An 18,014-nucleotide genomic window follows, 5' to 3' on the forward strand; every position below is an offset into this window, starting at 1 on the left:
AGACCTCATTTTAAATTATGTATTATTGTTCAGTCATTTATGACTGGGCTGATACCGCCAGCTCACGTCACTTGAGTAGCCTATACTCTTTGGTTATTTTGGTAAAGTCACGTGACTTTACCGAAAGAACCAAAGAGTATGGATTCCTGCAGTCACGAAAGCTTCAAATCAATATTGAGTACCCTAGTTTATTCAAGGATGGCTGAAACCTGGATTCAGGCCCAAGATCTCAGGAGTTCTAGCTCTGAGCTCTGACTCACCCAACTCAACCAGCCACCTCTCATTCCCATTCAATGCTTATCGTTTTAAATTATTTGTTTTTAAATTGGATGTCTTTTTATTTTTATTTTTGCAGTTGTTCCTGGACCGCCGACCAATCCGAAAATCACCGACACAACGAAAACCACAGCTACATTTACTTGGGGAAGACCATCATACGACGGCGGCTTGGAGATCACTGGTTATATTGTAGAGCACAGAAAAGAGGACGAGGAAAAGTGGGTCAAGAGCACCACTGGAGCTACACTCAGAATTACCGAGTTTGTTGTGTCCAATCTTCTGTCTGGAGGAAAATACCATTTCCGAGTGAGAGCAGTGAATGCCGAAGGTGCTGGCGAGCCCGCGGAAGTCGATGGTGTCGTTGAAATCAAGGAACGGGAAGAAGTCCCAGACCTTGAGCTGGACGCCGACCTAAGAAAAACGCTGGTGCTGAGGGCAGGCACAACGATCCGTATTTTTGTCCCCATCCGAGGCCGTCCTACTCCAGAAGTTGCTTGGCTGAAGGGCGATGTTCCTATTAAGGCGCGGGCGCACATCGAGGTGACAGAGTCATATTCAATGCTGCTGGTGCCAGAATGCAATCGGGACGATTCTGGAAAGTACACAATTTGCCTAGAGAACGCAGCAGGAAAGAAAAGCGGCTTCGTTAACGTTCGAGTTCTGGACTCTCCCGGACCACCGGTTAATCTAAAAGCAAGAGAAGTTACCAAGGACTACATTATCATTCACTGGGACATTCCCGTGATTGATGGAGGTTCTCCAGTGACGAATTACATTGTTGAAAAGCGAGAATCCACACGTAAGGCTTATTCGACAATTACTACAAGCTGCCAGAAGACCTCCCTGAAGATTACCAATCTGTCTGAAGGTTGCGATTACTATTTCAGAGTCTTAGCTGAAAACGAGTTTGGAATTGGAGTACCAGCAGAGACATCTGATCCCATCAAGGCCTCAGAGGCCCCATCACCTCCAGAGCGTCTGCATGTCACCGATATAACAAAGTCTTCTGTTTCCCTGGCATGGCCTAAACCAGAGCATGATGGTGGCTCAAAGATAACAGGGTACACTCTGGAAGCTCAGCGGAAAGATGTGGAAAAATGGATACCGGTTGGAAGTTGTAAGAACCTTGAGTTTGTTGTCAAAAACCTGAATGAAAATGAAGAGTACACGTTCCGTGTTAAGGCAACGAATAGTGCCGGTACAAGCGATCCCCGTGAAAGTAAGCCAACCGTTGTGAAGGAGCAGACCTCTCTTCCGAAGTTGGATATGCGCACTGTTTATCAACAAACAGTCTTGGCCAAGGCTGGTGAAAACATCAAGGTAGAAATTCCAGTTGAAGGTCGTCCTAAACCCACGGTGACGTGGTTTAAGGGCGCCGAACAATTCAGGCAGACACAAAGAATAAACATTGAAAACACTGCTACCTCCACTGTCTTTAATGTCATTGAATGCACCAGGGCAGATGCAGGAATTTTCAACATCAAAGCCACAAACTCGGTCGGTGAAGTGACTGAGATGCTGACAGTGCTGGTTCATGACATTCCTGGACCACCGAAAGGACCCATTAAATTTGACGAAATCTCAGCAGAATACATCATCATGTCTTGGGAACCTCCCAATGATGATGGTGGTGTGCCCATCAACAATTACATCATTGAAATGCGCGAGACAAAGACTACAACGTGGGTAGAACTTGCATCGACTGTCATCAGAACCACATTCAAAGCTACTCGTCTTACAAAAGGCAGTGAGTACGTGTTCAGAATTAAGGCCCAAAACAGATATGGGTCCGGACCATCAATAAATTCAGAATCTGTGTTTGCAAACTTCCCCTTCAAAGTCCCCGGGCCTCCAGGAACACCATCTATCATTGGCATCACGAAGGATACAATGACAATCACGTGGAACGAACCCATTAATGACGGTGGAAGCAAAATACTTGGATATCACGTCGAGAGAAAGGAAAGAAACAGCATCCTTTGGCAGTTGATAACAAAGGGATTGTTTATTGGAAACACCTTCAAAACAACAGGACTCACTGATGGAATTGCCTATGAATTCCGAGTGAGTGCAGAAAACATTGCAGGCAAGGGTAAACCGAGTAAATCTTCTGATCCCGTCTATGCTCTTGATCCAGTTGATCCACCTGGAAAGCCTACAATAGCAAACTTCAACAGGCATTCTGTTTTATTGAACTGGACCAAACCAGAATATGATGGAGGCAGCAAGATCACAGGCTACATGGTGGAGAAGAGAGACCTACCAGCTGGCCGTTGGCTAAAATCAAACTTCAGCAACATACTCGAAACTGAATTTACAGTGAGCGGACTAAGTGAGGGTGAGATGTACGAATTCCGCGTGATTTGCCGTAATGCAGCCGGATCTATAAGCCAGCCCTCCGAGCCTTCTGACCCTGTTACCTGCCTCGACGACATTGATGAGCCAAGGATACTGTGTGACGCCAAATTCCAAGACGTCGTCACTGTCAAGGCTGGAGATATATTCAAACTTGAAGCTGACGTCACTGGCCGTCCTCCGCCAACACTGACTTGGACCAAGGATGGGAAAGACCTTGAGGACAGTGGCAGACTCGAAACGAAAATAAGTGACTACAGTACAGTTGTTGTGAACAAGGATTCAATCAGGTTAGATGGTGGCGCATACACCTTGACTGCATCAAATCCAGGTGGTTCAGTAAGGCATGTGTTCAACGTGAAAGTCTTGGATAGGCCAGGTCCACCAGAAGGACCTGTTATTGTATCGGATGTTACAGAAGATAAGGCTGTTATCGAGTGGAGACCTCCACTGTCAGATGGCGGAGCACCCATTGACTATTACCTGATTGAGAAACGTGAAACAAGCAGATTGGCTTGGACGCACGTGGCCACAGACGTGCAGTTAACCAAGTTCAAGGTCCTGAAGCTTCTCAAGGGAAATGAATATATCTTCCGCATAATGGCAGTGAACAAATACGGTGTAGGAGAGTCACTTGAATCTGATCCAACGCTTGCTGTTAATCCGTTTGTGCCTCCCAGTCCACCTAAATCTCCGGAGGTTACCACCGTGACAAATAATTCCATGGTCGTTTGTTGGGGAAGACCTGAATCGGATGGTGGGAGCGAAATAACGGGATACATTGTGGAAAGACGTGACAAAGCTGGCTTACGATGGGTAAAATGTAACAAGAGGACAGTTACTGACTTGCGCTTTAAAGTATCGGGTCTAACTGAGGGCCATGAGTATGAATTTAAAGTAATTGCTGAGAATGCTGCAGGACAAAGTTTGCCAAGCAACAGCAGTCCATTTTATAAAGCTAGTGATGCTGTGTTCAAGCCAGGTCCACCAGCCAACCCACGGGTCACCGATACCAGCAGGTCATCCATATCAGTTGCATGGAACAAGCCTGTTTACGATGGAGGGGCAGAAATAACAGGTTACATTGTAGAGACAACCTTGCCTGAGGCAGACGAATGGAAGGTGGCAACTCCAACAAATGGCGTTCTGGCACAGAAATACACCATCACAGGATTAAAGGAAAATACAGAGTACAAAGTTCGCATTTCTGCAGTGAATTCTGAAGGAGCAGGAGAGCCCGCACTGATTCCAGGAGTGGTAAAGGCAGAAGACAGATTGCTTCCACCTGAAATTGAGTTGGATGCTGACCTCCGCAAGGTTGTTGTCCTCAGAGCGTGCTGCACTCTACGATTGTTCGTTCCAATTAAAGGAAGACCGGTGCCAGAAGTTAAGTGGGCGAGAGAAGATGGTCAACCAATGGAAAGGACAACAATTGACAACACTGATTCCTACACGATGCTTGTTATTGACAATGTCAACAGATTTGACAGTGGAAGATACAATCTTACTTTAGAAAACAGTGCTGGCAGTAAGACTGCCTTCGTTTCTGTGAGAGTGCTTGATTCACCTGGACCGCCGATAAATCTCATGGTCAAAGAAATCACGAAGGATTCAGTCTTTTTGGTTTGGGAGCCTCCAACCATCGACGGCGGCTCAAAGATCAAAAACTACATTGTTGAAAAGCGCGAGTCTACCAGAAAGGCGTACGCGACCGTCGTAGCTTCTTGTCACAAGACAAGCTGGAAGATCGAGAACCTTCAGGAGGGTGCAAATTACTACTTCCGTGTGCTAGCTGAGAATGAGTATGGTATTGGCCTTCCAGCAAAGACACCAGAATCCATTAAAATCTCAGAAAGACCTCTCCCACCTGGAAAGATTACCGTCACCGATGTTACCAAGAACAGTGTTTCTCTCTCATGGGAGAAGCCCGAGCACGATGGTGGAAGCAGGATTATTGGATACATTGTAGAAATGCAAGCAAAGGGCAGCGAGAAGTGGACAACTTGTGCCACCACGAAGACAGCCGATGCACAGATCGCTGGTCTAACTGCAGGGGAACAGTACATGTTCCGCGTTTCTGCTAAAAATGATAAAGGTACCAGTGATCCAAGGCAGCTTGGAGTCCCTGTTGTAGCCAAAGATTTGGTCATTGTACCGACATTAAAACTGATGTTTACAACGTTCAGCGTACTCGCCGGCGAAGATCTGAAGGTTGATGTGCCTTTTGTCGCCCGACCTAAACCAACTATTACGTGGCTGAAGGAAAATACGACGCTGAAGCAGACAACCCGCGTGAATGTAGAAAATACAAACAAGAACACAGTGCTGACCATTAAAGAAGCGAGTAGAGATGATGTTGGCCAATATACTATAAAATTAGCCAATTCTGCTGGAGCAATAGAACAACCAATTCAGATCATTGTATTGGATAAGCCTGGACCACCGACTGGACCAATAAAGTTCGATGATGTAACGGCGGAAAGTATTACCATCTCCTGGGAGCCACCAGAATACCAGGGAGGCTGTCAAATAAATAACTACATCGTTGAAAAGAGAGACACATCGACGACTGTTTGGCAGGGCGTTTCAAGCACTGTTGCAAGAACAACGATTAAAGTTAGCCACCTAAAGACTGGCACGGAATACCAGTTCCGTGTTGCAGCAGAGAACAGATACGGAAAGAGTAATTTCTTGCTTTCAGATTCTATATTTGCGCAATATCCATACAAGCTACCAGGTCCACCAGGAACACCGTATGTCACACATACCACTAAGGACAGCATGGTGGTCAACTGGAATGAACCTGTGAATGACGGTGGCACCAAGGTACTTGGTTACCACTTAGAGCGCAAGGAAAAGAATAGCATTCTGTGGTCAAAAATAAATAAGTCTTTAATTCAAGACACACATCTTAAGACCACGGGGCTTGACGAGGGAATTGAATATGAGTTCCGTGTGTATGCACAAAACATTGTTGGCACAGGAAAGCCGAGCAAGCTATCTGAATTGTATGTTGCTCGCGATCCATGTGATCCACCAGGTCGCCCAGAAGCAGTCATTGTGACTAGAAACTCTGTAACACTGAAGTGGACCAAACCAGCTTATGACGGTGGCAGCAAAATCACGGGGTACTTTGTAGAGAAGAAAGAACTTCCCGAGGGGCGCTGGATGAAGGCCAGCTTCACCAATGTCACCGAAACGGAGTTTACAGTGACTGGATTAACAATGGAAACAAGATACGAATTCAGAGTCATCGCAAGAAATGCTGCAGGCATTTTCAGTGAGCCTTCTGACAGCACTGGACCAATTACTGCAAGGGATGAGGTCGAACCACCGACAGTAGCAATGGATCCAAAATATAGGGACACAATTGTTGTCAGTGCGGACGAAGTATTCAAGATCGAAGCCGATGTCTACGGAAAACCAATCCCAACAATGCAGTGGTTCAAAGGAGACAAAGAGCTGGAAAATACGGCACGGCTCGACATTAAGAGCACAGATTTCAACACGTCACTTATGGTTAAAGAAGCCATTCGTGTCGATAGCGGCCCATACGTTCTGCTGCTCAAGAACGTGGGAGGAGAAAAGTCCGTTACGGTTAACGTGAAGGTCCTGGATAAGCCTGGCCCGCCTGAAGGTCCTCTGGCTGCAACAGGAATCACAGCAGAAAAATGCACATTGTCTTGGAATGCACCAAAGCAAGATGGCGGAAGTGACATTTCTTATTACGTTGTTGAGAAGAGAGAGACGAGCAGGTTAGTGTGGACTCTCGTGCAGTCCGAAATCCAGACACTCAGCTGCAAAGTCACCAGACTGCTTGAAGGAAATGAGTACATTTTCCGTGTTATGGCTGTCAATAAATATGGTGTTGGTGAACCACTGGAGTCAGATTCTGTGTCTGCCAGGAACCCATACGTTGTTCCTGATCCACCAAAGCAGCCTGAAGTTACTACAATTACGAAGGATTCCATGATTGTCACATGGGGAAGACCCGTTAGTGATGGGGGAAGTGAAATCACTGGCTATATCCTGGAAAAACGTGACAAAGATAGTCTTAGATGGACAAGATGTAGCAAGCGCCCAATTTATGAGCTGCGTTTGCGTGTAACTGGTCTGCAAGAAGGCCATGATTATGAATTTAGAGTGTCTGCAGAAAATGCCGCTGGCATAGGAGCACCAAGCTCTGCTTCCGTGTATTACAGAGCCAATGATCCAATATACAAACCAGGCCCACCCAACAACCCCAAGGTCATCAATACAACAAGGTCATCTGCTACATTGACCTGGGGCAAGCCCATTTATGATGGTGGCTGTCACATAGATGGGTATGTAATTGAAAAGTGCCAGGCTGATGAGGTTGAATGGACAACGTGTACACCACCAACAGGAATCAGAGAATTGACGTACGAAGTTGGGAAGCTTGTGGAAAAGAAGGAGTACAAGTTCCGCGTATTTGCCATAAATAAAGTCGGTGTTGGAGAGCATGCTGATATTCCAGGCATGGTTTTGATTGAAGAAAAATTGGAAGCACCAGATCTTGACATCGATGCTGATCTACGCAAAGTCATCAGCATTCGTGCAGGCAATTCCTTAAGACTCTTCATTCCTATTCGTGGGCATCCACCACCAGAAGTGAAGTGGACGAAGGCAGATGGTGAAATTAGAGAAACTGCACAAATTGACACGACTGACAGCTATACTCTGCTGGTCATTGACAACGTCAACAGATTTGACAGTGGCAAATATATAATCACGGGAGAGAATGCCAGTGGAAGTAAATCGGCATTTGTGACTGTGAGGGTCCTTGATACACCAAGTCCACCAGAACACCTGAAAATCAGGGAGATCACGAAGGATTCTGTTACCCTCACGTGGGAGCCTCCTGCTATTGATGGCGGTGCAAAGGTGAAGAACTACATAATTGAAAAGCGTGAATCCACCAGGAAGGCATATGCGGCTGTTGCTACCAACTGTCACAAATCATCTTGGAAGATTGACCAGCTCCAAGAAGGCTGCAACTACTACTTCAGAGTGTCAGCTGAAAACGAGCATGGCATTGGATTGCCTGCTGAAACCACAGATGCTGTGAAAGCATCCGAAGTTCCTCAACCACCGGGAAAAGTAGCAGTGGTCGACGTGACCAGGCACAGTGTCTCGCTTTCATGGGAGAAGCCCGAACACGATGGAGGCAGCAGAATATCATCGTACATCGTAGAAATGCAGCCAAAGGGCAGTGATAAGTGGTCGGTGTGTGTAACTACAAAGAACCTGGATGCAAAAATTCTAAACCTTACGCAGGGTGAAGAATATCACTTCCGTGTCATGGCCGTGAATGAAAAGGGAAAAAGTGATCCAAGACAACTGGGTGTGCCAGTCATAGCCAAAGACCTTTTTGTTGATGCAGATATCAAGGCGGCTTTCAGCAGTTACAGCGTCATTGCTGGAGAAGATTTGAAGGTGGAAATTCCCATATATGGAAGACCGAAACCAACGGTGGCATGGACAAAAGATGGACAGTCTCTTAAACAAACAACCAGATTGAATGCCACTGAAGTACAGAACTTTACCATTCTCAGCATTAAGGAAGCAACACGAGATGATGCTGGCATGTATACAATTACTGTTACCAATCCTGCAAGCCAGAAAACAATAAATGTTGAAATCATAACCCTGGATAAACCAGGCCCACCAACTGGACCAGTAAAGCTAGATGACATAAGTGCTGAGTCTATAACAATTTCTTGGGAGCCTCCACAATATACAGGCGGCTGCCAGATTACAAACTATGTTGTTCAAAAACGTGACACCACGACAGTTAACTGGGAGCTGGTGTCAGCGACTGTTGCGAGGACTACTGCCAAGGTTACAAAACTCAAGAAGGGAGCGGAATATCAATTCCGCATCTTCGCTGAAAACCGTTATGGCAGAAGCTTTGCCCTTGATTCCGAATCCGTTGTTGCGGAATATCCATACAAGGCACCTGGTCCACCCGGCACGCCATTCATCACAGCGGTCACAAAGGACACAATGGTCGTGCAGTGGCATGAGCCAGTCAACGATGGAGGCAGCAACGTTCTCGGCTACCACCTCGAGCGCAAGGAGAAGAACAGCATCCTCTGGACAAAACTGAACAAGACGTTAATCCAGGACACCAAATACAAGAACTCCAACCTCGACGAAGGCATCGAGTATGAGTTCCGCGTCTATGCACAGAACATCGTGGGAATTGGAAAAGTGAGCAAGGTGTCTGAGCTGTTCGTCGCCCGTGACCCATGCGACCCTCCTGGTCAACCTGACACCATCGTCATTACCAGAAATTCAGTGATGCTGCAGTGGACCAAGCCAGAGTATGATGGTGGCAGCAAGGTGACAGGTTACATTGTTGAGAAGCGGGATCTCCCTGAAGGAAGGTGGATGAAGGCCAGCTTTACCAATGTAATTGAGACTCAGTTCACGGTGACCGGACTGACAGAAGATGAGCGATATGACTTTAGAGTTATTGCGAAGAATGCTGCTGACACGTACAGCAAACCATCAGACAGCACTGGTGCAATCACAGCTCGGGATGAAGTGGAGCCACCAAGAATCTCAATCGATCCTAAATACAGAGAGAAGTTTGTTGTCAATGCTGGCGAGACATTTAAAATTGAGGCTGACATCCGTGGAAAACCTATGCCTACCATTCAGTGGTTCAAAGATGACAAAGAACTGGAGGAATCTGCACGACTTGAGAATAAAGATGCTGACTTCAAGGCTCTAATTATAGTGAAGGACGCAATTAGAGTGGACGGAGGAAATTACGTCTTACAAGTATCTAATGTTGGTGGAACACAAACATGCTCCATCAATGTCAAGGTTCTAGACAGACCAGGACCTCCTGAAGGACCCGTAGTTGTCACAGGTGTCACAGCAGAGAAATGTTCACTTGCCTGGAATCCGCCAGCTCAAGATGGAGGTAGCGACATTTCGCATTATGTTGTTGAAAAGAGAGAAACCAGCCGCCTGGCTTGGACGTTGGTAGCGTCTGAAGTTGTAACCACCTCCGTGAAAGTAACAAGGCTGCTCGAAGGCAATGAATACATTTTCCGCATCATGGCAATCAACAAATTTGGTGTTGGAGAACCTCTAGAATCTGCACCCGTCATTATCAAAAACCCATATATACCACCTGGGCCTCCAAAGGCACCCGAAGTGACCAATATAACAAAGGACTCGATGACAGTTTGCTGGGGAAGGCCAGACACTGACGGTGGGAGTGAGATTGTTGGATACATTGTTGAAAAGAGGGACAAGGATGGAATTAGGTGGGTGAAGTGCAATAAACGCAGGGTGACTGACTTACGCTTCCGTGTCACGGGGCTAATGGAGGATCATAATTACGAATTCAAGGTGTCGGCTGAAAATGCAGCAGGCATAGGTGAACCAAGTCAGCCATCTCCCTATAGCCGCGCATGCGATCCGATCTTTAAGCCAGGACCCCCGACCAATCCATACGTGGTCGATACGACAAAATCGTCAGTGACCTTTGCCTGGAGCAAGCCTGTCTATGACGGTGGCAGTGACATTCAGGGGTACATTGTAGAAATCTGTACGGGTGAGGAGGACGAATGGAAGATGTGCACTCCACCAACAGGACTGCGTGTCACTCGTCTGGAGATTGGAAAGCTCGTCGAGCTTCAAGAGTATAGGCTGAGGGTGTGCGCTCTCAACAAAGCAGGCGTTGGCGAACCCGTCGCCCTTCCGGGCACCGTGAAGCCTGAAGAAAAGATCGATCCGCCTGAGATAGAATTGGATTCAGAACTTAGAAAGGGTATTGCAGTAAGAGCTGGAAACTCAATTCGCATTCATATTCCATTTAGGGGAAGGCCAGTTCCTGAAATTAAATGGCTCAAGGATGACAATGAAATCTCTGATAAGGCACAAATCGAAAGGGGACTTAACTACACCTCACTTTCTATTGACAACTGCGATAGGTACGATGCTGGAAAATATGTCCTCAACCTTGAAAACAGCGCTGGTACCAAGTCAGCTTTCGTGTCCGTCAAGGTCTTTGATACTCCAGGTCCTCCACTCAACCTTACCGTGAAGGACATCACCAAGGACTCAGCAACTCTGACCTGGGAGCCTCCAGCGATTGACGGAGGAGCAAGAATTAAAAACTACGTTATTGACAAGCGCGAGTCCACGAGGAAGGCGTATGCCAGCATCACCACACAGTGCCACAAGAACAGCTTCAAGGTGCACAATCTCCTCGAGGGAGGAATCTTCTACTTCAGGGTAATGGCTGAAAACGAGTACGGCCTCGGTGTGCCTGTCGACACAGTCGAGGCTGTAAAAGCATCGGAGCCTCCTCTCGCTCCAGGGAAAGTAACCGTAATGGACGTGACACGGAAAACCGCTTCCCTCTGCTGGGAGAAGCCTGAACATGACGGTGGCAGTAAGATAATGGGCTATATTGTCGAAATGCAAGCCAAGGGCAGCGAGAGCTGGGGAACTGCAGCCCAGTCCAAGACAACTGACGCTATCATTTCAAACCTAAGCTCTGGAGAGGAATATTTCTTCAGAATAATTGCATTCAATGAAAAAGGCAAAAGTGAGCCAAGGCAATTAGCGGTGCCAGTCATTGCAAAGGATTTGACATTTGTTCCAGACATGAAGCTTGCATTCAATTCTTACAATGTTTTGGCTTTAAATGATTTGAAGATAGAGATACCAATCTTTGGACGTCCCAAGCCCAAAGTTATTTGGAAGAAAGAAGGACAGACTCTAAAACAGACAACTAGAGTAAATGTTGAAGACACTCAAACATCAACAATTCTTACAATCAAAGAAAGCACAAAAGAAGATGTTGGAAAATACGAAATCACCGCAACGAACAGTGCTGGTTCCAAAACAGAGGAAATCAACATCATTGTCCTTGACAAACCAGGTCCTCCAGTTGGCCCGGTTAGGTTTGATGAAGTTAGTTGCGACTTTGTGAGCTTCAGCTGGGACCCACCATCATACTCAGGGGGCTGCCAGATTAGCAATTATATAGTACAGAAACGTGACACAACTGGAACTCTCTGGCAGATGGTTTCTGCCACAGTGGCCAGAACAACTATTAAGGTCACAAAATTAAAAACCGGTGCAGAATACCAATTTAGGATTGTTGCTGAAAATAGATATGGCAAAAGCTCATCGTTAGACTCGGAAGCGGTCATTGTGCAGTACCCGTACAAAATTCCTGGTCCTCCTGGAACACCTTTTGTCACAGCTATAACACGGGACAGTATGGTGGTTGAGTGGAACATGCCGGTCAATGACGGAGGCAGTGCGGTCACAGGATATCATCTTGAACGCAAAGAGAAGAACAGCATTCTGTGGACAAAGTTGAACAAAACCATAATTCCTGACACACGCTTCAAAACAACGAATCTTGACGACGGAATCGAGTATGAGTTCCGAGTGTACGCAGAAAACATCGTCGGAATTGGAAAGGCGAGCAAACTATCCACGCTGTATGTCGCCCGTGACCCGTGCGATCCACCTGGTCGCCCGGAAGCCATCGCGATTACCAGGAACTCCGTGACATTGCAATGGACGAAGCCAGCTTATGATGGTGGCAGCAAAATCACGGGATACATTGTTGAGAAGAAGGACCTCCCCGAAGGTCGCTGGATGAAAGCCAGCTTCACGAATGTCATTGAAACCATGTTTACGGTCACAGGCCTTACAGAAGGCAATCGTTACGAGTACAGAGTAATTGCGAGAAACGCCGCTGACAGCTTGAGCGAGCCATCTGACAGCACTGGAGCAATCACCGCTCGGGATGAAGTCGAAGCTCCGAGAATCTCCATGGATCCGAAGTTTAAGGAGGCAGTCATTGTGAATGCCAATGACAACTTTATCATTGATGCTGATGTTTACGGCAAGCCAATTCCTGAAGTCAAGTGGTTCAAGGATGGAAAAGAGCTTGAAGAAGCCACAGCAAGGATGGAAATCAAGAAAACTATTCAGAACACCATTTTAACTGTAAAGGAAGCGATGAGGGTTGACACTGGACACTATACCCTGGAAGCCAGCAATGTGGGTGGCACCAAGACTGTAAACATTAACATCAAGGTGTTGGATCGCCCTGGACCTCCGGAGGCGCCCATCAAAGTGAGCGACATCACTGCCGAAAAGTGCTACCTGACTTGGAATCCTCCCAAGCAAGACGGCGGGGCGAGCATTTCTCACTACATCATTGAGAAGAGAGAAACGAGCCGGCTGTCGTGGACGCAGGTGGCCGCTGAAGTCGTCACCTGCAGCTCTAAGGTTACCAAGATGCTTGAGGGGAACGAGTACATCTTCCGCATCATGGCGGTGAATAAGTACGGCGTTGGTGAACCAGCAGAATCGGAGCCGGTGGTCGCTCGCAATCCTTTCTATCTACCTGGACCGCCGAAAAACCCCGAGGTCACTACTATCACAAAGGACTCCATGGTCGTGATCTGGGGACGTCCCGATGACGACGGTGGAGCAGAAATCGAAGGCTACATCCTGGAGAAGAGAGACAAGGAAGGGATAAGGTGGACTAAATGCAACAAAAAGAGACTGAACGATTTGCGCTTCAGAGTCACCGGGCTCATGGACGGCCATCACTACGAGTTCCGCATAGCGGCCGAAAACGCGGCTGGTGTGGGTGAACCGAGCAGCTCTTCCGTATTCTACAAAGCGTGCGACGCTGCCTTCCCACCTGGCCCTCCGACAAATCCTAAAGTCTTGGACAGCACCAAGAACTCGGTGTCTCTCAGCTGGGGAAAACCTATATACGACGGAGGTGCGGACCTCAGGGGATACATTGTTGAAGCCCTTGAGGCCGGCAGTGAAGACTGGGTAATGTGTACACCACCTGGTGGGGAAAAATCCACCAAGCTCCACGTCACCAAGCTGAAGGAAAAAACCGAATACAAGTTCCGCATTTGCGCCATGAACATCGAAGGCGTCGGAGAAGCTGCGAACGTGACCGAGAGTGTGATTACGACCGATAAATTAGAAGCACCTGAAATCGAACTTGACGCCGACCTCCGCAAGGTGGTGTCAGTGCGTGCCGGTGGAACGCTGCGTCTCTTTGTGCCGATAAAGGGAAGACCAGATCCGGAAGTCAGATGGGAAAAAGAAGACAATATTCACCTAAGTGACCGTGCACAAATAGAAGTCACCAGCTCTTACACAATGCTTGTAGTTGACAACGTGAACAGATTTGACAGTGGGAAATATACTCTCAACCTGGAAAACAGCAGTGGGAAGAAGTCAGCATTCGTCAATGTTAGAATCCTAGATTCTCCAAGTGCGCCAGTCAACTTCAGGGTGAAGGAAGTGACGAAAAGTTACGTCTCTGTCACATGGGACCCTCCGCTTATTGACGGCGGTTCCAAGATTACCGCATACATTGTTGAGAAGAGGGAGTCGACCAGGAAAGCTTATGTGACGGTAACCAACAGTTGCCACAAGACCTCATTCAAAGTGGAAGACCTGCTCGAAGGCTGCCACTACTACTTCCGAGTTGTAGCAATCAACGAGTATGGCGTGGGCATCCCGGCTGATACTCCCGAAGCGGTCAGGGCAGCAGAGTATCCGTTGCCTCCGGGCAAAGTTACGCTGCTGGATGTCACCAAAAATAGCGCCTCGATCTCATGGGAGAAGCCCGAGCACGATGGAGGCAGTAAAATAACTGGGTACATCGTCGAAATGCAGGTCAAGGGCAGTGAAAAGTGGTCGGTGTGCTCGCAGTCAAAAACACTCGAAGCGACTATTCAAGGCTTGTCTAAGGGAGAAGAGTACATCTTCCAAGTGTTAGCGGTCAATGAAAAGGGAAAGAGTGATCCCAGACAATTGGCTGTGCCGGTGATCGCAAAGGACATTGAGATTGAGCCGTCTGTGGATGTAATGTTCAGTACATACAGTGTAAAGGCTCGAGGAGATCTCAAGATTGAAGTGCCATACCGCGGAAGGCCAAAGCCTGTGATTCAGTGGAAGAAGGAAGGGCAGACTCTTAAGGAGACCACTCGTGTTAACATACAGACAACAAAGACAACCACTACACTTATAATTAAAGAAGCTGCAAGGGAGGATGTTGGACACTACGAGCTGGTGCTGACCAACAGCGCTGGCACAAAGGTCAATCCTCTCAGCGTGATTGTGCTGGATAAACCAGGTCCTCCTGCAGAAGTGCGCATCGACGACATTAGTGCGGAAAGCGTAACGTTGTCTTGGGATCCGCCAGAGTACGACGGAGGCTGCCAGATCAACAACTACATCGTTGAGAAAAGAGAAACCACCACCACTACCTGGCAACGAGTTTCCTCAACTGTTGCAAGGACGTCCATCAAAGTTACAAAACTCGTCACTGGAAAGGAATACCAGTTCCGCATCTATTCTGAAAACCGTTACGGCAAGAGTCAACATATCGATTCTCCATCAGTGGTCGCACAATTCCCATTCAAGCAGCCTGGTCCCCCGGGAACGCCGAGAGTTCTGCACGCGACGAAGGAGTTCATGATCGTGACGTGGAATGAGCCGGTCAACGATGGAGGAAGCCATGTCATTGGGTACCACCTCGAGCGCAAAGAAAGAAACAGCATCTTGTGGGTTAAGGTCAACAAAGGGCTTATCACGGATACTGAGATTAAAGTAACTGGCTTGGAACAAGGATTGATGTATGAGTACCGAGTGTATGCTCAGAACATCGCCGGAATTGGTAAATGCAGCAAAGTGTCTGAAGAAGTAGCAGCCAGAGACCCATGCGATCCTCCAGGATGCCCGGATGTGACAAACATCACCAGAAACTCTGTGTCGCTCTCTTGGGCCAAGCCTGAGTATGACGGAGGAGCCAAGGTCACGGGCTATATTATTGAGCGCAAGGAGCTTCCAGAAGGCCGCTGGCTCAAGTGCAATTTCACAAACGTGCAGGAAACGTACTTTGACATCACAGGCCTCACTGAAGATGTCAGATACGAGTTCAGAGTGATTGCTAGAAACGCTGCTGGACTCTTCAGTGAACCATCCGACACAGCTGGGCCCGTGACTGTCAAGGACGACGTCGAGTCACCACGAATCATGATGGATTTGAAATACAAGGATGTCATCATCACCAAAGCTGGCGATGTCATCAAGATAGCGGCCGATTTCAATGGCCGTCCATCGCCCGTTGTGTCCTGGACAAAGGATGGCAAAGAACTGGAGGAGACCGCGCGATGCGAAATCAAGACAGGCGACAACAGCACCAGCATCACGATCAAAGAATGCATCCGGAAAGACAGTGGACAATATGTGCTCACTCTGCAAAACGTTGGTGGAACAAAGACGGCTGCGATCAACTGCAGGGTGTTGGATCGTCCAGGGCCACCAGCTGGACCGATGCTCATCACCGGTGTGACGGCTGAGAAGGCCAGTATTTGCTGGGCAGCTCCACTCGAGCTCGGTGGAGCTGAAATCGACCACTACGTCGTTGAGAAGCGAGAGACCAGCCGCATTGCCTGGACACAGGTGTGCAGCGACCTACAGGTGACGTCGTGCAAAGTTACGAAGCTGCTGCAGGGCAACGAGTACATCTTCAGGGTTCAGGCGGTCAACAAGTATGGCGTGGGCGAAGCACTTGAGGGCGAGCCGATCAAAGCTGTGAATCCGTACACCATCCCGACTGCGCCGGGCACGCCCGAAATTACAAACATCACCAAGGAATCCATGACCATCTATTGGTCAAGACCCGAGAGTGACGGCGGTAGTGAAATCACCGGCTACATTATTGAAAGGAGGGAGAAGAGTGGACTTCGTTGGATTCGTGTCAATAAAAAGCCAGTGTACGACCTCAGAGTTAAGGCATCCGGGTTGAGAGAAGGGATGGACTATGAGTACCGCGTCTCTGCAGAAAACGCAGCCGGTGTCAGTGCCCCGAGCGAAACATCTTCAATTGTGCGGGCGGATGATCCAGTATTCTTGCCATCTCCACCATCCAAGCCTAAGATCGTTGATTCTACTAAAACGAGTGTGTCTCTCACTTGGAATAAACCACTCTTTGATGGCGGCGCTCCAGTTAGTGCCTATGTGGTTGAATACAAGCAGACTGAAGACAGCGAATGGATCGTGGCTATTCAAGGACTTAGAGCAACCGAGTACACAGTAAAAGGTCTAACTGCAGGAGCTGAATATCACTTCCAGGTTCGCTGCATAAATAAAGTTGGAAACAGTGATCCCAGTGAGAAAACGGATGCTGTCCTGGCTAAAGAGAAGGAAGAAGAACCCATAATTGAACTTGACAACGACATGCGGAAAACAATCTTAGTTAAGGCCGGTACCCACTTCTCACTCTCAGTTGGATTTAAAGGCAAGCCCACGCCCAACGTCATGTGGAGCAAACCCGACACAGATCTTCGTATTCGAGCTGGTATCAACAATACAAGAACGTCAACCACACTCTCAATTGAGAAAGCGAACAGGAGTGACTCCGGAAAGTACACACTCACCGTGCAGAACTTGGTTGGAAGTGCGTCGGTCACTCTTGGCGTTAAGGTTCTAGATACCCCCGGACCTCCTGGTGACATCGTCATTAAAGAAGTCACCAAAAACTCCATCGTCCTCACCTGGGACGTTCCAGAAAACGACGGCGGCTCTCGCGTCCGGAACTACCACATTGAGAAGCGGGAGGCAAGCAAGAAGGCGTGGGTCGGCATAACAAGCAGCTGCGGTCGCTTGGCCTACAAGGTCACTGACTTGCAGGAGGGAAGCCTCTACTACTTCCGTGTGATGGGAGAGAACGAGTTTGGCATCGGCTTACCTGTGGAGAGCAAGGAGGCCATCCGAGCCACAGGTGATATTTACAGAAACACTTTTTCTAAATGCAAATATTTGATTTTGAGACAATGTAAAAGTAAAAAAAGAGACGAGGTATATCTATCCCTGAAATCATGCTGATTGCAGAACGACCTCCATTACAGGGCACTCTTGAAAGTATATTTACGCGATCTAACCCAAAAAACCTATACAGTAAAACCTTCGATTGCGAGCATAATTCGTTTCGGAAACGTGCTTGTAATCCAAAGCACTCGTATACCAGTTGTGATCACGTGACGCTCGGCAGACAAAGCGTATACACCCACTACTCGTATTGCAAGACGTCGCTCGTTTATCAAATTAATATTTAATTTAAAAATTTGCTCGTCTTGCAAAACACTCGCAGACCAAGTTACTCGCAATCCAAGGTTTTACTGTATTATGGATGAAATTGGACGCGACTCTTGAAAGAATTTGGCCTGCTCTTTCACGACTTCCATTACATGGCACTCTTGAAAGTATATTTATGCGATCTAACCCAAAAAACCTATATTATGGATGAAATTTGACGCAACTCTTGAAAA

At 47.6% G+C, this 18,014-nt stretch overlaps 1 protein-coding gene across 1 annotated transcript in view; it reads left to right on the forward strand.

The window, feature by feature from the left end:
- Positions 1–18,014, forward strand: part of LOC144938213 (titin-like) — a 335,325-nt gene that overhangs the window by 276,491 nt on the left and 40,820 nt on the right. Inside the window, 1 exon segment of the mRNA XM_078866029.1 lies at positions 356–17,467. Within this exon segment, the coding sequence (XP_078722155.1) occupies positions 356–17,467 (17,112 nt within the window).

Source organism: Lampetra fluviatilis, chromosome 21, assembly GCF_964198595.1.
Source record: "Lampetra fluviatilis chromosome 21, kcLamFluv1.1, whole genome shotgun sequence".
Lineage (NCBI taxonomy): Eukaryota > Metazoa > Chordata > Hyperoartia > Petromyzontiformes > Petromyzontidae > Lampetra > Lampetra fluviatilis.